The following is a 26,304-nucleotide window of genomic DNA, read 5'->3' as shown; positions in this document are numbered from 1 at the left end:
CCATAAATATCCATAAATATTGGTCACTAAAGGATAATCCTGGTTTAATCTGTCGTTTCTGATAGTCGAGTTGCTTTCAAAATTTGTCTGTTCGTGTAGTCAGTCATTCCAATAACAGAGTTGTTGATTTTGTTTGTCAGTTAAGTCTGGACAGATTGTTGAACTGTTTTCAGATACTATACTCCATTATTATTATTATTATTATTATTATTATTATTATTATTATTATTATTATTATTATTATAAATGGCTGTTTCTACGGCATTCAATTTATGTAGAGTCTTCATTATTCTTCCTAGTATCTTCTTTTCATCAGCGTATATATAGCTGGTGTATCAGATTTCCAAAGGTCATGAATAGTTTTTCTTGTATTATTATTATTATTATTATTATTATTATTATTATTATTATTATTATTATTATTATTATTATTATTAAGCTGGTCATTTCCATTCATACGATTTTCTTAGTTCTTCACTGGGATGTCGTAAAGCAGCCACTTTTCAGGCGTTTTATAAAGAAAAGTAGCGAATTTATTACAGAAGTTTACTTCAGCTATCCGGTTCTTGTAAAGGAATAGAAAGTAATTAACCACGAAATTCCCCCTTTGTTTATCATTAATAATAATACAGGCTTACCATATTAGGATATATATAATATTATATATTATATATATTATATTAATTATATATATTATATAATAGTATATATAATATAATATATTTATATATTATAATATACTATATTTCTATATATATTATATATTATAATATATATATATATATTATAATCTATATTTATAATATATAATATATATTATTAATACCTATAATTTATATTATTTATTATTATATTATATTATATATATTATATATATAAATATATATATATATATATTAATATATATATTTATAGAAAATTAACAAATACCAGATTGAAACGTACTACGAGTCCACTAATTTAAAAAGGTGGGGAGGGGGAGACTCCATAAAATAGAACGGCCACGAGTGAACAAGAAAAAAAAAAATCCAAAATAAATGCATAATGCAGCCTACAAACAGATAAGTGCGTGCTTAAATAGCAAAATAAGAAAGAGAAACTAAGGCAGTGTTTTAACCTTAATTTTCTCGAGCTCATGAGGAATATCTCTGGCCGAAGTTTAATTTCCAACCCCCTTGCTCATTAGCATTTCCTTGTTCAGGTAGTTTCTTGGAGAGAGAGAGAGAGAGAGAGAGAGAGAGAGAGAGAGAGAGAGAGAGAGAGAGTCCTTTTGTAGTGAGAAGCGGCTAGGGAAGAATTATTTTGTGACGATACAACCTGATTTACAGCATTAATTATTAAGGTTAGTTTGCATTTGAAGAGAAGAGAGTATCATCGCCAGAATGATTGAATTATTTATTTTTGTCTCTTGACATTATGCCCAAGCATAGGTCTACTTTGGCCTAAGCTACATCAGCCAGTGGCCGGCAGTTCCCCAGTCCCCACGAAGGTTTGAAACAAACTGGCGTTATGACGGCCCGACGTCCGTGGTCCGAGTCCGTGGGAGATAGACGTATACTCCGCGCTGCATTCCTAATCACGTTCATTGCTTTGCCCTTTACCCCCCCTCTCTGAGATATACTTTCTGCGCTGTTTTATTAATAGCTTTACACCGTTGGCCAACGGCTCCTATCTCTCAGGCACCAAAGAACGACCTGCTATTGACTTCAAGTGCTTTGTATAGACCGTTTTGTGACCACGAAAAAAAAAAAAAACAAAAAAAAAACTTCCAAGATGCTGACGCTTTGTCACGCATCAGATGCCTTTCGTTACTTATTCGCCGAAAACTAGTTAAATATTTAGAGAAACAATAGCGTATTGATATATGAAATTCGACACGAACACGCCGAAGGTCAAATGAACAAGTAAATATTTCTAACTCGCGAAAATGAAAAACCCAGATCCTCAGAATTTATTGAAGGCTCATGCCAGTGTCTTCTCCCTCGATATTTAGGCATCACGGAACCGAGAAAGATTAGACGTAATCAAATGTCTGAAATTGAAAACCGCGCTAGTGAACACGTGCGCGGAAAATGTATAAGCGCCACGAACATCCAGCAGGAGGTTCACCAAACCATCTGACCGAAAGAGATCAGAGCCCCTCCTACGTTCGTCTCCGGGAGGCGCGCAAAGGGGGAGTCTCTGCATGACATTAAACCTGAGAAAACTTCCGCCAACTATTCGACCTTTAAAAACAATCAAATACACCGTTCAAGTGAAGTACTCTATCATTAGTGAAACGTCCATTGTGTTCTTTCTGAAAAGACGTGAAAGATGCAGGTCGCTCTAGACTGAGGGCAATATTGTCATCTGGGTAAATAAAAGAGAAAAAGTTTTATCATCGAGTGGTATCTTGACAAATGTGAATTACATTTTTCTAGCAGTTTGAAATATGATGTGACGGGGAAAATGAAATTCTTAGACCTTGGGCGTAACAATTCTCTTATTATTATAGAAGTTTTGTGTAGTGTCTATACTCAGGATTGTTAGTGCAAAGCTTATACAAACAGCATACATTGATCTAAAATATACGCTGCATATGCCGCATGATTCTGTCAAGATAAAAACGCATTGACCCACTTGTCAAGTACGTGTGTACTACACACATACACACAAATATATATATATATATATATATATATATATATATATATATATATACCCTATATATATAATATAATATATATATATATATATATATATATTTCAGTGCTCGCGTATTACGTTTACAAACGGGGCACTGGGTTGTTTATTTGATCTGCAAAGCAGATATCGTTGGGTAAATACTCTTCATCATTGACTCAGTCTCATCGGCTTTGGTGATATTTTCTTAAGTTCATTAATTGCTTCCTTCTGATGTAGGGGTTGAGTCGTTGAAGCGCAGAGTACAAAAATAAGGTATATTCTTCTTCATCTTACATCGTGAAGAGATATAGAGAAGGTTTTGATAGGTCTTCCAATGAAGAGTGCTAGCTGAAGTCTGATATAACAATTCCGGTTTACAAGAATTCAAAATAGGTGAGCACAACGCTGTCAAGATACAGACAAAGGTAGAAGTTAAACAATACGTAACTGGGTCGGTCACGTAGCATGGTTTGTGGTTAGAGCGGCAACATGGTTTCTCAAGCGACAGAATTGTTGACATTTCACACAACAATGGATATGATAACTACAGGTGTCTACTAATTAGGACGCTGATATAAGAACATCAACGCTTTGTTAACATTTCATTAATCATGTTTCACACTCCTGCAAGTTCCTATATGACCCCTTGGGTCATTGGTTTAATTAACAACATAGTTTTTATTCTTTATATATGGATGTCACATAACATTCCAAACACACATATGCTAAACACACACACACACACACACACACACACACACACACACACACACACACACACACACATATATATATATATATATATATATATATATATATATTGTTGGAGGTATCGCTTCAGTTGTTGAACAATCATTTGCCCATAGTGGGTTGTTGCCTCCTTACTGGTTCTTGTTTTTCTTTGGGGGAAGTTTACGTCTGTCGTCTCAACTTGAAAGTCGACAGTCGGGTTTAGTATGGCAGAGAGTCAGGTCCTCGGCAGCATAGCAGCATGGAGGCGTTTGCAGCGGGTATACCTTACCTGTTGGCTTTGGTAGCAGGAGGATGGTTAGATGATCAAACCATGGTCATCTGTGGGACGGATTTGTTCCAGTTTGGCAGCAGATGATTCGTGGCCGAATCACTTATGTGATGGATGTGTTGGTCCGGTTAGCAGTTGGTTGCGCCTGTTTGGCAGGTTGCGGAGATAGTCTGTCTGTGTCCATTCTCTGTGTTGACAGCTGGGTCTGTCTTTATCTCTATGGAGATTGTTTGCAGTTTTTATGTACTGTGTAATGCTACCTGAATTTACGCTATTTTGGATGCGGTGTGAGTTATTTTTGCCACTGATGTATTATTGTATAATTTTTCTTGGTATGCTGCCTGTTTAGTATTTTTTCATACTGCCGGTTTATGGTTATTTGCTTATTATTGATTATGTATTTTGATTATTTATGCTGCTATTATTTATTCAATGGTTTATGCTGCGTGGGAATTAGTTTGATATGGTTAAATTGTATTTGATTTTGTAGTTAATTTTGTCTCCAGTTAATATTTTGACTTTACGAGTTTTTGATAATTAACTACTTGGCTATTTTTGTATTTTAAATTCATTGAACTGACTCTTTGGTTATGTTAATGTTATGTAAATTGCTTTACTTACTAAACCCGGTCTCAGCTGTATAAATGTAAATAAAAAATTTTGTAAATAAACTAATATTAAGGCAATTGTTGTGATTTTGCTCTGCTCCTTCTCCTTTGTTTGTCCCAACTGCTGTCAGGCATTCCAGTTCCATTTCATTTTTTTTTTTTTAGATCCTGCAGGACCGAGTGCGGTCCATACATTGGCGACCGTGTGACAGGATTTGGTTCTGTTTTGGACTGGCAGGGTTGTGACAACATCGGAGAAAAGTATGGTGAATGTGGAAAAAAAAATAAAAAATATATAATTTTTTTTCTGTTGGGTAAGGAGGTGTGAGGTATCGTTCAGTTGTTGAACAATCATTTGCCCATAGTGGGTTGTTGCCTCCTTACTGGTTCTTGTTTTTCTTGGGGGAAGTTTACGTCTGTCGTCTCAACTTGAAAGTCGACAGTCGGGTTTAGTATGGCAGAGAGTCAGGTCCTCGGCAGCATAGCAGCATGGAGGCGTTTGCAGCGGGTATACCTTACCTGTTGGCTTTGGTAGCAGGAGGATGGTTAGATGATCAAACCATGGTCATCTGTGGGACGGATTTGTTCCAGTTTGGCAGCAGATGATTCGGCCGTAATCACTTATGTGATGGATGTGTTGTTCCGGTTAGCAGTTGGTTGCTGCTTTGGCGTGTTGCGGAGATAGTCTGTCTGTGTCCATTCTCGTGTTGACAGCTGGTCTGTCTTTATCTCTATGGAGATTGTTGTTGCAGTTTTTATGTACTGTGTAATGGCTACCTGAATTTACGCTATTTTTGATGATGCGGTGTGAGTTTATTTTTTTTGCCACTGATGTATTATTGTATAATTGGTATGCTGCTGTTTAGTATTTTTTCATACTGCCGGTTTATGGTTATTTGCTTTATTATTGATTATGTATTTTGATTATTTATGCTGCCTATTATTTATTCAATGGTTTATGCTGCGTGGGAATTAGTTTGATATGGTTAAATTGTATTTGATTTTGTAGTTAAGTTTTTTGTCTTCCAGTTAATATTTTGACTTTACGAGTTTTTTGATAATTAACTACTTGGCTATTTTTTGTATTAAATTCATTGAACTGACTCTTTGGTTATGTTAATTTATGTAAATTGCTTTACTTACTAAACCCGGTCTCAGCTGTATAAATGTAAATAAAAATTGTGTAAATAACTAATATTAAGGCAATTGTTGTGATTTTGCTCTGCTCCTTCTCCTTTGTTTGTCCCAACTGCTGTCAGGCATTCCAGTTCCATTTCATTTTTTTTTTTTTAGATCCTGCAGGACCGAGTGCGGTCCATTACAATATATATCACACACACACACACACATATATATATATATATATATATATATATATATATATATATATATATATATATATTAGAATGTAAATGTTACTTTCAGTAAAAAGCTTATAAGGCATGTCACGGACACATTTAAGAGAATTCCTCAGCTTTGTAAAATCATTGAATAACTCGGGAGGGTCATTTAATGAGAATTACGTCTGGAAGATAGGTCTGTTTCTTCGCATTAAATAATAAACTGACAGAAATAATGACATAGTGTTAGTATAATTAATCCAACAGAAACACGTTCCTTTCGAGAAAAAAATAAAACTGAAAAATGCAACTCCCTGATAGGCCTATATCATGAAGCAAAAACAAAAAGAAATGCTAAAAAAAAAAGTGTAACTAATACAGTAAAAGGTAAGAGCTTATATAGTATTACATAGTCTGATGAATGACGACGACGGATAGTTAATATGCATCAAGTGACATTACATCCTTTCTTGGTGAGATTGATAGACCTATATTACTGGCATTGTAGCCTTCTGGTATATCTTGAGAATATGACTAGAGCAGTGCGCCCTAAGTCATGGAGAATGGACGCTAGCGTGGTAGGTTGAAATGCTCTGCTAAATAGTTTGAAGTTAAGTATATCTTAGTTTTACCAGACCACTGAGCTGATTAACAGCTTTACTAAGGCTGGACCAAACAGAATATCTATAGGAGATGGTCTAAATAGTTAGCTGAAGACAGTCAGAGAGAGAGAGAGAGCGCGCTAACACCCTGAGAACTGATGGTAGACGAAGCGTTTTAACTCACTGGAACTGTGTCCCGTTTTTTATTTTTTATTTTGTATTTTGCAGCACTTGTTGATAATGTATTAACGAAATCGGACTAGTTTGATGAACAGTATTCTGAGAGTGAAGCATTTTTTTTTCATCCATCTATCTGTCTCTATGTCTTGTCTCTACAACTACTTATCTGTGTAGTGTCTCCCTACATGTCTTGAACTTTCAGTCATTCTAAAATATTTCACACACACCATCTTGGTCGTCCACTCATACTTTCACCACGATGGACTATTAGGTTTTCCATTCATTCTACTAATGGCGTGATATATCGGCAGTCATTACCACAAGGATCCTTAATTTACACCATCCCTATCCCCTCTCGCGTCCCTAACCTAGGCCTATCTTCTGTCTGTCACATTCAGCAAGTCCTCGAAAACCTACAGGGTTGCATTCGCCTCAGACAGCGTCTCTTCACTTTTATCGAAGATCCATTATAACCTGTCTCTCTGCCTTTACAAGTTTTCTCACCACCATACTGACTCCGATTTATTCGTAAATATTAAAAAAATGTCTCCTCTTCTTCACGTGGTTTGGCCTTCGCCAGAACATCTATTCGATGTGTCCCACCGCAGGACCAGAGCTTTTGTCCCGCTACTCTTCTTCCGACACTTGCCTATTTTTCCCTTTGGTGACACCCCCTAATTTCCTCAACCCACCACTTCCTGTTTTTATAGCCTCTTCTTCCAAACCCACCCATCCCCACCCCTCCCCACAAACGTTTTGTGCTGCCTGAGTAACCTTGCATCTGAGTTGCGAGCACACATATACGCGCGCGCTCATATGTAGCCTATACTTGTTACTTGGTGACGGCTTGTATATATATAATTACCCGAAATATACTTTGTACCTGTCGCTAAAGATGTCACACGACAAAACTAGACGTCATTTAGACATGTCGGTGACTCTTGCATACGCAGCAAGCCATTTTTTTTTTCTTATAATGGCGGTTAATTTTCATGATTTCATTTGCCGTACGCGTGGAACGCCTGTCTATATAGATGTGCAGTATATTATTATATTTTCTCATAAACATCCAAGAACTGTATAGTGTATTTGTATGCCAACAATAACTTATTGTTCTTTTTATGTTGGTTACAGATTTACAGGAATTTTGATCAATTTTCTTTAACATCTTCAAAGGCTAGTTTATTTAGTTACCGCACTACTTCGTTACCGCACTACTTCGGAATTTATAATGTCAAACTGGACAGACAGAGAGAGAGAGAGAGAGAGAGAGAGAGAGAGAGAGAGAGAGAGAGAGAGAGAGAGAGCGCATCCTTAGGGGGAAAATCCATAGAAAATATGAGGCATTAAGACAACCTTGTCAAGTTAACGTCAGAAAGAAGAAAACCGACTGGGAAGAGAGAGAGAGAGAGAGAGAGCGTGATGAGTGTACAGTCAAACGCAGCGAAGTTATTAGGATAAAAAAAAAGAGAGGAAGAAAGCTCTCAAGATAACGCCAGAAAGAAGAAGAAACCCTACTGGAACGAGAGAGAGAGCGCGCGTGATGCCTGACAGTCAAATGAAGCGAAATTAGGATGAATAAAAAAAGGGGAAGAAGTGATTGCAGCTGACATTTGACATGGATTCTCCTCATGAAATAGTCAGATGGTCGAGCGGAGTGATCAGATGGGGGGGGGGGGAGTATCCCCCTCGGAGGAGGAGGAGGAGGAGGAAGAGGAAGAGAGATTATAATAATAAAATGACTGATTTATGTAGAGTAAATGAGGTGGACGGATAAATAATCCTTTTGTGCGTTATGACGCTGACTGTGATGAGGAGTAGAAGGTGGAAGTAGAGGAGGAGGAGGAGGAAGAAGAGAGATTATTATAATATAAAATGACTGATTTATGTAGAGTAAATGAGGTAGACGGATAAATAATCCTTTCGTGCGTCATGACGCTGTGACTGTGATGATGAGGTGGAGGTGGTGGAGAAAGTAAGAGAAGAAGAAGAAGAATGGAATTATTATCATAAAATGACTGATTTTATGTAGAGTAAATAATTCTATTATGCGTTATGACGCTGTGATGATGATGATGATGATGATGATGATGAGGAGAAGGAGGAGGTGGAGGAGGAGGAGGTGGAGGTGGGGGAAGGAAGAGTAAGAGGAGGCGGAGAAGGAGGGAGATTATCATAAAATGACTGATTTATGTAGAGTAAATAATTCTTTCATGCGTTATGACACTGTGACTGTGATGATGATGAGGAGGTGGAGGTGGGAGAGAAAGAGTAAGAGGAGGAGGAGGAGAAGAAGAAGAATAAGGGGGAGGGGGTGGAGAAGTAGGAGCAGGTTTCGATCCCTTATAGTCGGCTGTCGTCGCCGCCGGTTCAGGCGTCTATTGCTCTCGCAAGAGAAACAAAACCGCTGGTCGCTGTGTCCTGCCGAAGACAGCTTTGTTTATACCGTGTTTCAGCGCGAGATATGGCAGAATTTTTACAGGAGGTGAGGTTTGAGGAAGTGTCAGTGTCCTTAGGTTACTAAAGCGTCGAAATCTACGCCGTTCGTGGCGTGATGAAGCCGCAGACGTGGCATTTTTGCCGAATTTTTTTTCCATTTTCGTGGCCAGTTTGACACTACTGAGGTCCCCACACTGCCGATGGAGGAAAAGTCAACGTATTAACGTAACGTGCTTTAACGTTGCTGAGTGACGTTGGTAGGCGATCGTAACGGCAAAGCGTTGTTTGTAACGTAACACACTTCGTAACATATAGGTTTTACAGTGAAGTGTTTTTTTTTTTTTTTTTTTATTGGGGGTTGGGGGTTTCGTGGCCAATTCGACGCGAGGCCCCATACAGCCAATGGAGGCAAAGTAAACGTAGTAACGTTACTAAGTCATGTTCGTAGGCGATCGTAACATCGTCACGCTGTATGTAACGTAACATTCTACATTGCATAGAGGTTTTACAGTAAAGCTTTTATTTGGTGGGGTTGGGGGGAGGTTTCGTGGCCAATTCGACGCGAGGTTCCCCCCACACAGCCAATGGAGGAAAAGTAATAACGTAACGTGCTCGTAACAAAGTCACTTCATTGTTATTTAGAATTGTTTGTTTACTACAAAGCTTTACAACGAAGCATTTCATTGTTTTCTTCACTGTCAATGTCGCCAGCTGTGTTTAACAAGGTTTGTTTTGGGGGGTTCTGGAAGACTGCTATAATAATAAGGCTGTTCAGATGTACGATAAACATTTATTTTCGTTAATCCTTATGACATTAACTTACACTATGCTTCTAAATCACACTAGTATTTTGTTTTTATTTTCACTAATCCTTATGACATAAACTTGCACTAGGTCACACAATCACTATTTTGTTTTTATTTTTGCTAGTCCTTATGACATTAACTCACACTAGTCCTCTAAATCACACTATTTTGTTTTCGTTTTCGCTCATCCTTATGACATTAACTTACACTATGCCTCTAAATCACACTATTTTGTTTTTATGTTTGCTAATCCTTTTAACATTAACTCACACTAGCCCTCTAAATCACACTGTTTTCCTCTCACTAAGTCACATAGTAGCCCTTCTTCATACTATTCTGATGTGCACCTAGGCCTGCATTTGCTTTTGACATAGGCCTATAACCCTAGGCTAGTTTCCCTATGTAGGCCTATTGGCAGCACCCGATGAGGTTGTTCCAATGTACGCTTCCTGTTTTTGAGTCCTAGAAGCAATTTCAGATTACCAAAATACAATATCATAAGTTAAAATACAACAGTAATTTCTAATTGCCCATTGAGAGCCATTAATCAGCTCAGTGGGCTAGTTACTAGAATCTTACTTTAATAAATAATAATAATGACAAAGAGCACCAGTAAAATTTGCTGATGGTCCTTAGGCCTAGATGCTGCTTGATGCATTGTCAAAATGGTAGCAGGGTCTTATATACATTATAAGAGATGAGCATAAAACATAAAACAGTGAGAGATGAGCATAAAACATAAAACAGTGATGATAAAAACCATAAAAATTAAAAATAAAAAACATGAACAAGAGAGAGTAAATAGTCAGGCCAGCAACTGGCGGGAACAAGGCCCCAGAAGTAGTTTCAAGTTTTACAGTGATAAATCTGTTTTTTCTCAATCTGCATATGATGTTAAAGATTAATAACTGATTTGATGATAAATATTATTTTGGGGGATTGGGGAAACAAGTTTAAAAACTTTCATTTTTAAAACATTTTTGAAACATGTCAATATGCATATTTAGTACTGTATATAATTAAGAGTATTTTATCCTACCATGATACCTGTGCTATTTTGCGCCTCAAATACATAAAAATAAATTGGAATTTTATCAGATGCGCTATCTTATTCATATTTGTAAGTAGTATTGTACAAGTGCACAAGTACATTGCAGTATTGTAATAATATGTCGAAAGTAAATATAATGCCTTTGGTTTCTTTCAAGTTTTTTTAAGGTATATATGTATGCTAAATATGAAAATGAGTAATTGGCCTTTCAGTTATGTCAAGGAAGATTGAAAATCCTAAAATAGTAGGCTACAGTAAATTCAAGGTTTTAATTTGACCTTGGAAATTGCAGATGCATATAGAATGAGATTTTGTTCTATATTACAGTAGAATAATCTTCCCCTCTATAATGGTGAACGGGGCTGCTTTTTTGGAAGTAAATTTCATTTAAAAGTCTGTACATTTACGATTGGCCTGTGTAGATTATTTAGGAAGAAAAGTGAGTAGTGATCCTAAACCAGGAATTTTAAAATTGTTAGATAGTATTGATTTTAAGAGGAGGCCGCAGCACATTTTCTTGACCTTTGATTCCCCCCTACCCCCGCCCTACCCCCATCCCATCCCAGCAAGCTACTCTACAGTATGTATGAGATGAATTATTAATTGACAAAACAATTATAGCTGTGTTGATCTTCGGAAGGTGAGAAAGGCATTTCAAGGGCCCTGGTTTTTATCCATTTGACATTTGTAATGACTTTTACTTTTGGGATTTTATGATCTCTGAGATTGGATACTGTCCTTTCCAAATAATTTTCTGTAATAGATTGACATTTCAGTGTATATTTTACACTATCCTAGTTTTGTTATTGTTGGATCATCACTTAGGAAGATAACAAGACATTAATGTATTGTTTCTGATGGTGTTGAATTTGATTATTTAAGTCATTTATGCAAGATTATGAAGTTGTTTTTTTTTATATAGAATTAGCATATTAACTTTTGTTCATGTACATAACCTTAGCACCTTCTAAAGAGAAACTTTTGCTTTGCAGGTTGAATCATACAAGCTTTCCGTGAAAGATAAGGTGAGTGTAAAATTTTAATGTTTGCCCTTCAGTACATTAAGAATTAGAGGACTGCATTACATAATGCAGAGTCTTCTCTGTTGAACTGAGAAGTTCTTTAACACAAAATTTCTCTACATATATGATTCGTACTTAGAGAGATGCAATTTATGTATTTGTATTCATTATTTTCTTCAATAGCATTATATCGTAAATAGAGCAGTAATTACAGTCTCCCCAGTAAGCAAAATTATAATGCATACTGTGCTTATTTTTCATTGCAGTTCTTGCAATCTTTGAATCTTATAATTTCACAGTTTTCAGTAAGCTGCTTGAAATTCAAAAATGACATTTCCAAAATTATTGTACTTTATCTATAAACGTTACTTATATTTTGACAAGTAAATAATTTAGTCACAATAGCATTCATTATCTGAAAACAGCTTTTTTGTTAGATCCATATCTGATATTTAGAGAGAATTATTGTGAAGCTTACTAGCCTAGTAAACTAATAAGTTTACCTTGCATTACTTTGTCTTAAAATGAATCTTGTGAAACTAGCCACTACTGCACTTACAGTTGCTCAGTCCTTGAGATGAATGTTTTGAAGTATTGAGATCTTGCTATTAAATGAAGGAAAGACTATTCCAAAAGGATATTGAAATGCTGGTGTTAGAAAATGTCTAAATGTTACATATGAAAGACCCGTGAATTTGATACAGTAATTTTAGTCTAATATTTAAAAGAAGAGAATAGTTACATTAACGGGAACCTTGACATGCTTTATGGTCTAACAAACAAGATTTTAGTTTTTTACTAGTCCCTGGTATTGTATAAAAGACCAATTGTGGAGTCCAGAACTAGCCAAGAAAAGTGACCTTGGTATGAGGCAGGTAGACTTCTCAATCAGGCATCATGTTGTAGAGCCTTGGCCCATAAGATTGGAGTCTCTCTGCTCTCCGTTTTCACAGGTTGAAGGGTTTGGGGCTGTTATCTAACATCTGGGTCAACCCAGATGTTACCTGCAGTCAGACTTGTGCTCTCCATTATATTTGTGAAGCGCTAGGTTTTCAGAGTTTTCGTAAAGTACAGACATGTCTTACATGTCAGGGCCCAAGTGATCTTTCATCCTTATACCTGATTGAGTAGGTTACTGTAGTAATAGGTCATCTGCTGATGTAAAAGGCCAGATCTCTAACAAATCCCCATCGAGTCCTGAGCATTTTTCGTCCATAGCAAAGGGTCAGGAGTATCTTAGTTTGGTTGTTCAAACTCACTGTATCTTAAAGGATTTACAACATAGAAATTTACATGCGTATTGTATTCATATCAGTATAGCAGAATGAAGACTGCACATTAGTTCTGTTGACCTAATACATATATACTCTTGTACTGTTGTTTCATGATCCAATAGTTTAGAAAAGTATGGTATTAAATGTTTTAAAAATTACAGATGTTTCAAACAGCTGCATTTGTAAGTGGTCATATGCAGGGGTTCTATTTTTCTATAGTAGCTGTATTAAAGTATTTAGTAGTACTGATTAGAAAGTACAGTACGTACTAATAAAAACTTAACAGAAGCATAAAATTAAATTTTTCCAAGCTCTTATATAGTAGAGTTGTCATTAATCTTGCTGTTGAGGAAATCTAAATTCCATACTTTATGCCACTTCACCTGCATATCTGCATTTCTAGGCTGAACAACTTGTAAAGAAAAAGTTCCCGGAACGAATCATCCAGTTCAACAAGATTTTAGAAGAGCCACCTTTCCTTTGTGAAGATTTAACTACAGTGCATAGTGACCTCAAAATTCCAGTTCCAGAACCATTAATTGTCAACAAGTAAGTTCTTTCATTTTTTTTTCTTAAGATTTTAATGTTAGAATCATTTACATTTTTGTTATAAACCATAAATTGTGTGAATGAGATGACTGAGACTTTTTGGATTTTCACGGGACACTCAGAAAGGATTTGTTCTTAACAACCTAGATCTCATCAAATAACTTTTAAACTGCTTTGTGTTATGAATATATATTACCCTTCATTGTTGCTTCCACTTCTCCATTTATCCAATAATATTTTCTGTTGGCTATTCTTTTTTTTCATTGAGACTGTTTTCATTTTAATGAGTAATCATAAAGTTCAGTGGTTGCGTTAAAGGTTTTTGTCAGTTAAGCATAAGTATCATATGTATGTTTAAGAAAATATTGAAATAAAGATTGTAGATACTGATGTTGCTCAGTGACAGTGATAAAACATTCTACGGTGTTATAGAAGGACATTGTATTTTACAGTTTCGATGGCGATCCTCCTGGTAAAAAGCGTAAGATGTCAGAAGGGACAGAAGATGCTGTTACTGGTGCCAAAGTGTTCGTCCTGCCTTCAGGGTCTGTTTCCATTAATCCCCACATAACATCGATGGTTGATACAATAAAACCTCTCATCCGTCAGCTTGTGGAAGAAGCAAATCTGGTAACTTGAGATAATTCTTTGTGACATTTTTTGAGTATGATAATTTTAACTTTTTCCAAATCAGAACTTGTCATTAAAGGCACAATGGGAAAAGTGTGCAGATTGTGAAAGGCAAAAAGAGATGTTCCCATAAAATGTAAATTATAGATTAACACAATTCTGTTGTGCAGACCTTACTCCATAAGGTATTAAAATATCAAAGTGATAGTTTTTTTTTCTTTTTGTATTGTTACGTACCGACATGTTTTATGTTATGATGATGATTATTTATGTAGAATTGGTTCATTTTCAGCTCAAGATGTGGGTGTCATTTTTGATACCAAAGATTGAAGATGGCAATAATTTTGGTGTGAGCATTCAGGAGGAAACTTTAGGTGAAATCCGAACTGTTGAATCAGAAGCTGCTGCCTTCTTTGATCAGATTTCTCGTTATTATATGACAAGAGCTAAGCTGGTGTCAAAAGTATGTACTATTGTAATTTTTCATTATTTAGTATTATATTTTTATTTAACTTGTTTTGTTATTACAATTTGGAGAATTGTGCATTGATACTAGTAATGCCTTCTAGGTGTTAGATTTTGACGCTCAGACTTCCTGTGTAAACTTCAATCTTGCATTATGTCAAACTTTTTTTTTCAACTAAAAAATCCTCTCCAATTTTTGTGGTACTTTTGAGGGTTCTGTCCTCACCTACTTTCTTCTTATAAGACCAGCTTCCTCGTCCGCTACTCTCAGTTTTGCTGATAATTCCGTCCTTAATTTTCATTCAGCCATGTTGGAGCACCCTTTTTTATTTTCAGTCTTGAGAATTCTTTCTTTGTCAGTTAACTCTGATCTTAAGAGCACTTGGGTGGATATCTTTGGACTTCATTAAATTCTGTCCCCCTTAAGGTGTTATTTTTAACATTGTTTTTATGATTACAGGCAGTCCCTAGTTAAAGGCGTGGTTATAGGCGATCCGGTTTTATGGGGCTTATATGGCACCATAAAATTGGCAATTTATGGCACCATAACAGGCCAAGTTCCAGTTATTGGCGCCATAACATACCTGACAGAAGTGTCATAAGGGTGCTTATGGCACCGATAACCGGTTACGTCCACCATAAATCGCAGAGTCCGGTTAATGGCGGTTTTAGCTTATTGGCACACCCCCGGGAACGGATCCCCCGCCGATAACCGGGGACTGCCTGTATATTTCCGTTCATATGTTTACACAAATCAACTATGCATTTGCTCCTGTAGTTGAAGGAGAGAGAGGCATATGTGAGGTGAGTGACTAGGACTACCTTCACACTTGCCATGCTTACCTTTAACTACATATTCAAATATCAACATTTGAATTAGCTTGTGCTTGAAGTTATTCCCTTATAAGACAGAGGTTTGTGTATTGGATAAATACTATTCACTTTGAGAAAAGTTATAGTTTCTATTTCATCTTGCAGGTTGCCAAATACCCACATATAGACGATTACCGTCGAACTGTAATGGAGCTTGATGAGAAAGAATACCTTTCCTTGCGCATCACGCTCTGTGAAATAAGGAACCACTACGCAACACTCCACGATATGATTACCAAGAATATGGAAAAAATTAAAAAGCCACGGTCAGCTAATTCCATTGAAGCTATGTACTAAATCAACTTAGTTAACAGTATTCATTGTTCTCAAGTATGATAGACAAGTTGGGAGTTCTTTACTAGATATCAGATCAATGTGATAATGACTGGAAAGGGATTTGGAACATTTAGATCTAAAGATATATTAGTCACATAAATACTTTCATTTCTGTTTCTTCTTATAAGTATGGGTACAGACATGCTTTGTTTTCAAACTTAAGTGGAAGAAAGTGAGTTGTGCAGTTGCACTCATACACACAGTTATGAATTTTCTGATATATGGGATGATTTTTAATAAAAGACATTGTTTTTTTTTTGTCCTCGTGAAAATCTTTCAGAGATCTAGCATTTTGCAGTGATTTGGTGTTTTCCTATTTTTATTGTTACATACTACCGTGGAGAGGCTCTGTTTAATCAAAGAATATAAGAGCAAAGATAGTGCTATGCCAAAGTCCATTCAAGTTGAGCTATAGTTTGCATACTAAGGTTAATTTTATTCGAAGTGAGAGTTGAGTTATAATAAAATACTATATAGCTATATATGAAGTGGCTGTGCTGAAGTATCTTACCGATTTTGGTGGGTGATGTCTGAATACATGTGAGAAGTGAGCTACTTAGTTTTATTTCTTTAGCTACTTTTAATTTTATTTGTCCTTAATGATGCCTTGCATTGTTCCAGAAAATGAAAGAGTAAAAAGATGTTAATAAAAACCTATCTGTTTGTGCTGGTGTTTAAGATTTTTTTAATTTCAATATTCAGTGATCTCTCAGGAACATAATTTTAAAAGTTTAGTAATTATTTTCGTGGGTTTTTACAGTTATTTCAGATTTACATTTTTGGCATTTGCTAGATTTAAGATTTTCTCTTCGTTATTTGTTGTATTCCATCTTTCCCTCCTCCCTCATAATCCCCTTTTATATATAAATCGTTCTGGGATGTTTTGCAATTTTATTACCCACCGGTTATTTTTTTATTCAATTTATAATGCCAGGTTAATCGAAATACATTGGTTTTTATTTCTGTTGAAGGAAATTAAATCTTTCATAGAACTGAAGCATTTTTAATTCCATGTAAAATATTGCTACAGATTTTTGTTATAGGTAATTCCACAAATGTTAAGAAAAGCATTTCCAAATCTATTTTGCTCAAGGTGTAGTACCTTACTCGCCCCACTATAGATGATACAAGTCTCTTTGGCACATCCCTGGAGTCTCGGCTGCATTGCATTCTGTTTTGTTCTCATTGGTTACCTTTTGTCTCTAATGTAGGTGGACCAGCTCCATAAATGATCCTTGTTCTATTTCCAGTTCTCTTTTAAAACAAAACTTTCCATGAGTCTAGCAAATGGGTAAGTTACTTGGAAATTATGTATCCAAATACTGGAAAGTGTAGAGATGGAAGTGACAGAAAGGGGTAACATCCAGAAGGCCTACTAAGTCTTAGAAAAAGGACATAAGTGAAGACCTAGACCAGATTGGAATTCAGCAACAAACAAAAAAAGAGGATGAAGAAGACTCCTTACGTGTCCATCCCCATAAAGAGTAAACCTTTGTAATAGCAGTAGTGATGATAGTGACATCCATAAGGATATTAAAAATAAGAAAATTACACACTACAATATGCAGTGAATAAAAAGATAAAAGAACATGAGTATTTAAACAGTCAAAATAGGAGAGAATGTTAAGAATTCTAAGTATATTATGAACAATCTACTTTTAAATATGATTGTTTATTAACCACTTCTAGGATAGTTAAAATTGTTGACTGCCATGTGGTTAAACTTTAAATAATATTGCATAGTAAAGCTGTACAATTTAATTTCAGCAGTGTGTATTTCATTGTATATGTGTTTGTTTAAAAACCAGCATTGGGAGAGAGTGAAGAATTTGGGGTGTCATGGTTGAATTGATGAATTTTACAAATTACGTCCATTCCTGTTAGTGTTTTTTTATGAATTTTGAAGAACACAAGCTTGGGATGAAGTTCTAGCTTGAAATGATGCTTCTTGAAGCTTGAGAGATATGACATTTTTAATCAGTTTGTATTTTTCAAAGCTAACAAACCTTCATTCTTAACAATGGGATAATCTTGCGCCAGCAGGAAACTGGTTAAAAACAATCAAAGATTGTAAAGCAATGAATCTCATCTGGCAAGTTGTGTGTATACGAGGTGGAAGCTGGTCACCAGCCACGAGAGTATTTACTTTATCTACTGAAGGCTTCCATTGGCAGTAGTATTGTGGTAGATTGCACTAGGAATTACAGTCTATCATAAACTATTGCTAGTACTTTACCACATGCTTTTAGGGCAGCCTATCCAACACTGTGGGTGTCTTACAGGTTGTGGTTTTTTTATGTAGCTGCCGCTGGTCTTAAATGGGATGTAAAGCGCCTTAGTGGCGTGATTGGTATGGTCTTTGCCTGCCACCTTGGTGGCTGCGAGTTCGATTCTCGATCATTCCATTGAGGTGGGAGAGATGTGTATTTCTGGTGACAGAAGTTCACTCTCGACGTGGTTCAGAAGTCATGTAAAGCCATTGGTCCCGTTGCTGAATAACCACTGGTTCCATGCAACGTAAAAACTCCATACAAACCAAATGGGATGTAAGTACAAATTGGTTTGCCTTGTTTAGAAGAGATGACATTAACATTTCTACTAGAAATCAGGGCCGTGGTTGGTATGGTGGTGGTGTCCCACCTCGGTGGTCGCAAGTTTGATTCTCGGCCATTCCATTGAGGAGTGAGAGATGTGTTTTTCTGGTGATAGAGGTTCACTCTCGATGTGGTTCAGAAGTCGCATAAAGCCGTTGGTCCCGTTGCTGAATATCCACTGGTTCCATGCAACGTAAAAAAACCATACAAACAACAAACAAACAAGAAATGTCATCTTTTCTGATGATCACTCAGGTATTTGGAACTACAGACTTGACATTTAAGAGCCTGTATTTGCAATCTCTGATCTGTAGTATGACGACAAAAATAGGGGTTGGCCCTTTTTTGCTTAATGATAAGTTAATGTACAAATTTTGATACTTTACTAGCAAAATTAAAGATTACTAAACTTTTTAAATGAAGTGTAAAGTGCCCAAGCAATTTTGACTAACAGTGCCATAGTGGCACTGCTTCAACAACATATGAATTATGAAAATCCCAGGATGACCAGTCCTCTTTATAAACAGGCGTTGTCACCTGACATTAGATTCTAGCAGACTTCATTGGGAATTTGAACTTTTAACCATTGAATCAGTAGGCAACACTTAATTTACTCTACAACAAAAAGTATAGAAGGAGCTGAACCAGATGTACAATTGCAGAACATAAATGTCAAGAAGTTGCATTCTTGTCACTGGAGGATCCCGCCAAGAAAATAAGAGGCAACGATCACTTCCACATTCGCATGTAAATATGTTGAATTTTGGATGAATTCCCTGTATAGATGAGATGACTTCAATAACAGACACAGACTCCTTTTGGCTAATACCTCCTTGAACAACATGGAGCTTTAATAGAAACTTCAGTTTGTTCATACACGAAACAAACCTTCGGTCTTAACATTAGGATTTACTAGCGCCAAGCTGGAAACCGGTCTAGAATTAAAATTAGACACTTGGTGAGATCCAGGGACTAATGGCATCTATACCAGGTCACGGGATGTATTAACCCAGAATGCCCACGGCTATCCTGTGACCCATCAGTTATTTTCCTACCGCCTTTAAGATAAGACGTGTTACGTCTTATCTCATTTAAAGCCGGTTTTTCAGTTTGCCCGTTCTTTATCCATTTCATTTTTATTTTTCATTCCTTTTCTTTCTCCAAGTGTGATCAGTGTGTGGTAAGAGTGTATACGTGGTATGATGGAGAATTTTGCCTCAACATCGGGATCGTCTGACCGCTTCGAAGAGGAACAAAGGAAATGCCCATGGAGTCAGTGGCTCCCTTGTTCTAGGTTCCTAACCTCGGTGTCGACGGATCCTCATCCAACGTGTGGTAGGTGCAGGGAAAACGTATGTACGGGTTACTAATCCGTGTTCTGTTTGTCGCGGTTGGTCGGTGGAACAGTGGAAGAAGTTCTATGGGAAAAGCCAATACAAAAGAAAGGGGGTGACGCCATCTTTGGATGACCAAACCTTACCGGCTTCTTTTGTATCGGTAATAAACCAGGCTGCTCCATATGTTTCTCCACCTGCTTTTGAATTGTCTCATACCCCTTCGGTTTTCTCCTAGCGGTTCTGTATCGGAAACGTCAGGAGGGGCCTTGGGTAATTTTATGAATAATTTGCACTCTCCTTTGTTCCCAGCAAGTAGAGGGGGAGATCCGCCATCTTTGTTCCAGGCTCCTGCTACGGCAAGCGCATAGGTTAGATGGTACGTGGTCAGCGCTAGGCCTACCAGGCGTACCAACCTTGGATGGTCTGCTTGCGCATTATATGACGTCACGGTTCCAGCAGGGGCCGGCCAGCGCTGAATGTTTCCTCATCCCCGGGCTTGCAATTTATGGGAATTAATGCCGCTGCTTCTCCATCCCACTCAGTATTTACAGCGATGCAGAACGTGGGAGGTAATTTGGCAGCAAAACGTGCGGTTACCAGCAGAAACCTCTCAGTCTCTCCCTACGAGAGCGATGACGTCACAACATACGTCACTCTGAGATGGCAGGCGTGATGACGTCACAGACCGGTTCTCGGCCTTTTCGCTGCACCCAGACGCTAATACGCCTTCTGATCCGTCAATGCAAACTGTAATGCAAGAAGTTACAGGATATAGAGGAGAGAATGAATAAGAGAGACAAAAAGAAAAAGTGTGATTCGCCTTCTTCGTCTTCTTCCTCTAGTTCGGCGTCATCGCTAAGTCCGATAACGTCACGGCGAGCGCCAAGTCAAGCGTTGGAGGAGGATTCGGGAGTTCCTAGCGGATCCTCGGGCCAAGAGGAGAAGAATCAATTCTTCCTCTCCTTCGGACGAAGCCTCAGTCATTTCCAAGTCAGCAAGAAGGTCGGAAAATCAGTGGCTATTAAGCACAAGGTTGCCAGACGAAGCCGTTCGCAAGAGTCCGAACAAGCGAGAGAGGTGACGGCCGGCGAGCTAGCGGCCGAGGCGGAGTTGCCAGTTCGGATCGCAAAAACTGCGATACCTCTGGTAAAATCGACGTTGGCGGCGAAAGGTGCAGCAGAGGATGGAATGCAGATCCCAGTTTCGCCCGTAAGGCCGTTCAAAATACGTACGGAGGACGGTAAGGCTCCTATTAAAAGTACAAAAAAATAGAGAGTTGGCAACCTCGGCGGATACGTTCGTGGAAGGCAGTGTCCGTCTGGATAGAAGGCCGAGGCCTGGCTCGCCGACGCTCGAAAACGATGCCAATGCTAATAAAGACAGAACTTACCTCTGTCTTAAGGGAGCCTTCATCTTGGAGATCTAGACGAGATTCTCGCTCTAGATCCGTGAGCAGAGAAAGAGTGAGACGTTCTCGTTCCCCTGCTGACTATCTGGGATCGAGCCAACAGCGGCCAGCAAAGATCAAAGAGGCGCGGCCGTAGGGCAGGCGGCCGTGGAATTCCGGGCCGTCTGTCAGAAGATAGAGGCGAGACAACATCTCTCGTGACGGAGAGTGGTACACTAGAGCCGGAGGAAGGAGAAAACCAAGAGTTTCTGGCCTCGTATGCAGAGGTTATTGATTTGATTCGTCAATTCAATAGCCTTTCGGAGAAGACAGAAACACCGGCACAGTATGCTTCCTCCTGGAATTGACATGGCGTTTGGACTAAAGAGGGATACCAAGGTGTCGTATGAATTGCCTTGCTCGAGTCATGCGGAATCGGTCTTGCAACACGTAAACGCAAAGATTGCAGGGAGGATAATTCCTTAAGATCTAATAGATCATTTAAATTTATTCCCCCTCCAATGATAAAGCAAAGGAAATATTATACGACACCGAAGGTCCTTTGCTGTCTAGACAAATGAACCCTAATGTTGTAAGGTTAAGGCCTGGATTAACCTTGGATCAGGTTAAAATGGAGTGCCCTTCGATGACGTACCAAGAGGCTGCCACGTTAGAAGCAACAGCTTCTTCTGTCTTTCAGGCTGCGTCCTGGTTAGACCTTTGGTCAACAGCAGTGGCGAAAATTGCATCCTCGGAAGCAACAAGGAAAGTAGTAGATGAACCATTGTTCATTAGATTACTACAGTCAGGGTCCAAGGCGATTGCGTACCTGACAAAACGTAAGTGCCAATGTTTGGGCAAATATCCTGCTGATGAGGAGAGATGCAGCATTGGCTAGACTAAGCCGCAATGTGGATTTGGATTCCCTGTTAGCAATGAGGAATGGGGATATCTTGGAATCGCAACTACTGTTGCCAGAGGTCATACTGGAAGCAGCGATAGATAGAAGAAGGATGGACACTAACGATAGGTTGGTGCAACAGGCAGTTAGGAAAACCTCTAAACAGTCAAACTATTCCTTTGGAGGGAAGACAACAGCAGATGTCTCGAAAGAAACAGTGAGACATAGCATCCCTAATAGAGTCACAAGACCCTCTTCCCCAAAGAGGATAACTCATCGGCCCTTTCACAATAGAAACAACAGAGGAAGGGGCAATAGGGGAAGGGGGAGAGGCTCAAGAAGATAGGATGGGCGCCTCCCATCACTCGGCCATCCCAGTGGGGGGTTGCCTTGGCAAATCACTGGAAGGTGTGGCAGGAACTAGGGGCAGAGCAGTGGGTGGTGGATGTTCTCAGGATCGGGTATTTGATTCCGTTCGAGGTAACCCCGCCCCTGATAGATCAACCATTACCCCACGTCACTTATGCCCACAGAATCCAGAAGGCCACTATTCTGCAGGACGAAGTGAAGAAGATGATGGAAAAAGGAGCTGTGCAACAAGTATGCAGTCCGACAAAAGGCTTCTACAGCAGGATTTTCCTGGTACCCAAATCCAACGGGGAGTGGAGGACAGTAATAGACCTGTCAACGCTGAATCTGTTTATAAGGAAAACCAGTTTCAAGATGGAAACTCCGAAAACGGTTCTACAAGCAGTCAGGATCGGAGACTTTATGCTGACAGTCGATCTAAAGGACGCATACTTTCAGATACCAGTCCATCAGTCTTCAAGGAAATTTCTCCGCTTCAGTCTTGCAGGAAAGCTTTCGAGTTTCAAGGTCCTGTGCTTCGGATTGACAACGTCTCCTCAAGTTTTTACAAGAGTGTTCACCCTCGTGTCGGCATGGGCGCACGTCATCGGGGATCAGGCTGATAAGATATCTGGACGATTGGCTGGTGATAGCAAAGTCCAGGGAGAAATTACTCAGGGACAGGGCGACCCTCCTGCAGCTTTGTCACAGCCTAGGTATTGTGGTGAATCAGCAGAAGTCGCAGCTGGATCCAAGTCAACGTTTGGAATATCTGGAATGTGATAGACACAACACAAGCCAAAGTATTCCCGACAGACCAAAGAGTACAGAAATGCAAACAAGTGGTGAATGCCTTTCTGGGAAAGCAGACACAGCCAGCAAGACAGTGGCAGGTGGTGCTGGGAATCCTAACCTCCCTGGAGAAGCTAGTACCACAAGGAAGGCTACACCTTCGGTCCCTACAATGGAGGATGAAGGAGTTTTGGTCACCAACAGTAGATCACCCGTACGAGCAAAATTCCCTGTCGGCAGAAGTGAAGAAAGACTTGCTGGTGGTGGGAGGACGGGCGACAATCTGACAGTGGGTGTCCCCCTTCAACAATCCTCCCCAGACCTCTTGCTGTTCTCGGATGCATCACTAGAAGGCTGGGGAGCCCATATGGAGGAGTTGATGGTGTCAGCAAAATGGAGTTGCAAGGACAGAGAACTCCATATAAACGTGCTGGAGGTTTAAAGAAACAGCTTTCCTGGGCTCTACAAGAATTCAGGGAGAGAGTAAAGGACACTCGGTGGTATTGATGTCAGGACAACACCACAGTAGTAGCTTATATAAACAAGCAAGGAGGCCTAGTTTCTCGGCAGTTACATGTGATGACAGTTCAACTTCACCAGTGGGCTATAGAGAACCTGGTAGACATCAAGGCCAGGTATATTCCGGGAAAAAGAAACATAGTGGCCGACAAGTTGAGCCGCAGGGATCAGATTCTGGGAACGGAGTGGTCCTACACCAACAGGTAGTGGACAGGATGCTCATGTTGTGGAAAGGACCGATCATAGACCTATTCGCAACCAGGTACAACAAAAAGTTGGAAGTGTATTGTTCAGTAGTCCCGGACGCAGAGGCAGCAGCAGAAGATGCGCTACAACACCCCTGGGACAATCTGGACGTTGTACGCATTTCCTCCCCATTTTGTCTAATCCGTCAGGTTCTGAACAGGGTAATGCGGTCTCAGAACCTCAAGATGACCCTGGTAGCCCCGTTATGGCCGAAAGCAGAGTGGTTTCCAGACCTACTGGAACTCCTAGTAGATGTGCCAAGAGAGTTACCTCCATGGAGCAACCTTCTGTGTCAGCCTCACGTGGAGAGGTACCACCAGTCGGTGAAGTCCCTATCGCTTCACGGTGGAGACTGTCAAGTATCTCCTCCGAGAGCGAGGGTTTTCGCAGAAAGCAGCAAACTCAGATGGCAGGGTAATATCAGAAAATCATCTGCGACAGTATTACCAAAGGGAAGAATTGGTCAGAGCATACTGTGATTGGTGTCGTAGGGGGAACGTGTCTCCACTCGGTACCACTATTCAGCAGTTAGCGGACTTTCTGATATATCTCAGAACAGAAAAAACTATGTCTGTATCTGCAGTGAAGGGGTACAGGGCTGATCTAGCCTCAGTCTTACGAATGAAAGGAGTGGACATATCGTCTTCATGGGAGTTGGCCATGCTGATTGAGGAGCTTGAACAGTCATGCCCACCAAAGGAGCTAAAAACCCCAGATTGGGATCTGACCAAGGTACTGAGTAGTCTGACAAAACCCCCTTACGAACCACTAGGCAGTCCACGGATAGGAGCCTGACCCTGAAGACAGTCTTCTTATTGGCCCTGGCTTCAACCAAAAGGGTGGGGGAGCTACATGGCCTCTCATATCTCATAAAGCACTCGAGAGGTTGGAGATCAATGGTGTGTGAGTTTGTCCCAGAATTCGTGGCAAAGACCCAAAATCCAACAAGAGTGGACGGCAGATTCGACTCCTTTACCATACCTTCCTTGGCAGGCTTTGTAGACAACGACAAAGCTGAAATGCTCCTGTGGCCCCAGTCAGGGCACTAAGGGAGTACTTAAAGAGCAACAAGCACCTCAGGCCGGGGTGCCCAGAGGTTGTTCGTAAGTACAGGACGGAACAAGAAGGAAGTGTCCAAGAATACAATATCATTTTGGCTAAGGGAGACAATCAGAAATGCTTATACTGCAGAAGACAGAGGGTCAGATAGCCAGGTGGGAGCTAGAGCTCATGACATCAGGGGTGTGAGTGCTTCCCTAGCATTTAAGAGAACATGTCTGTGGATAAAATTCTGAAAGCTGGCGTGTGGAAGCGCCAAACAACTTTCACCTCATTTTATTTGAAAGATGTTGCCCATAGATCCTTGGACACCTTTTCCTTGGGTCCAGTGGTGGCGGCCCAACAAGTGATATAGTTCATCCAGTGCCCCTGGCGGGTCAGTTTGCGTCTAGTCTAAGATGAAGGTATGAAAGTAGAATGAATGGGATGACTGGTCTTTTTTTCTTTACTACTTTCTTCCTACTCCTTTAACTACGGGCAATATGAAGGAGAGTACCGTCATGTGCTGGAACGGACTAGATGCAGGTGAGATGGTCAGCCATACTGTGAAGCTATCTTAGCTGATGATATTACTTTCAGTAGCACACACCCCTCTGGATAATAAGGAAAGAGGGGTGAAGGTCGATCCAGTCGCAAGGGACAAGAGTAAACAGTAGAATGGTATCTACACCCAGTGGAGGAAACCAATAGATCCGCTTATATCTTTGGTCCTAGGTTCATTGTCCATTCTCTAGAATTTCCCTATATATTCGGAAATGGATAAGGTGGCAAACTTCCAGTCAGTTGTAGAGACTTACCTCCCTCCAATAGTAAGTCTATCCTAATGTTAAGACCGAAGGTTTGTTTCGTGTATGAACAAATACCAAATTTGTAACTAATTGTATTTTTTCATACTAACAAACCTGAGGTCTTAACAGTTAAAGGCCCACCTCGAACCACCCCTCTAGCAGTCTAAACTGGGTTAGAAATATAACTGATGGGTCACAGGTAGCCGTGGGCATTCTGGGTATACATGCCCCGTGACTCCTGGTAGAGATGCCATTAGTCCCTGGATCTCACAACGTTAATAATTTTTAATTCTACCGGTTCCAGCTTGGCGCTAGTAAATCCTAATGTTAAGACCTCAGGTTTGTTAGTTATGAAAATACAAATTAGTTTACAAATTTGGTATTTTTCTTATGACATTTAATTATCAAAAGTGCCTAAGGTCTGTATTTGGACTAGTAAATATATTTAAAACTTCATTGACCTACTGCTCCCA

The 26,304-nt window shown here is 39.3% G+C and overlaps 1 protein-coding gene across 3 annotated transcripts in view; it reads left to right on the top strand.

The window, feature by feature from the left end:
* Positions 1 to 16,741, top strand: part of LOC135218833 (proteasome activator complex subunit 3-like) — a 326,765-nt gene extending 310,024 nt beyond the window's left edge. Inside the window, exons 1-6 of one of the 3 annotated variants that reach the window (XM_064255295.1) lie at positions 8,776 to 8,900; positions 11,704 to 11,736; positions 13,411 to 13,556; positions 14,009 to 14,186; positions 14,479 to 14,649; positions 15,630 to 16,741. In XM_064255295.1, the coding sequence (XP_064111365.1) occupies positions 8,880 to 8,900; positions 11,704 to 11,736; positions 13,411 to 13,556; positions 14,009 to 14,186; positions 14,479 to 14,649; positions 15,630 to 15,821 (741 nt within the window). In that variant the 5' untranslated portion in view covers positions 8,776 to 8,879 and the 3' untranslated portion in view covers positions 15,822 to 16,741. Of the gene's footprint in view, positions 1 to 8,775; positions 8,901 to 9,540; positions 9,580 to 11,703; positions 11,737 to 13,410; positions 13,557 to 14,008; positions 14,187 to 14,478; positions 14,650 to 15,629 lie in introns of those variants that run through there. The other 2 variants (XM_064255289.1, XM_064255284.1) reach the window with 2 other exon arrangements.
* The last annotated feature ends 9,563 nt before the right edge of the window (positions 16,742 to 26,304 follow it).

Source organism: Macrobrachium nipponense, chromosome 19 (assembly GCF_015104395.2).
Source record: "Macrobrachium nipponense isolate FS-2020 chromosome 19, ASM1510439v2, whole genome shotgun sequence".
Lineage (NCBI taxonomy): Eukaryota > Metazoa > Arthropoda > Malacostraca > Decapoda > Palaemonidae > Macrobrachium > Macrobrachium nipponense.
Note: the sequence above shows the minus strand (reverse complement) of the source record. Positions and strands in the feature narration are given on the sequence as shown.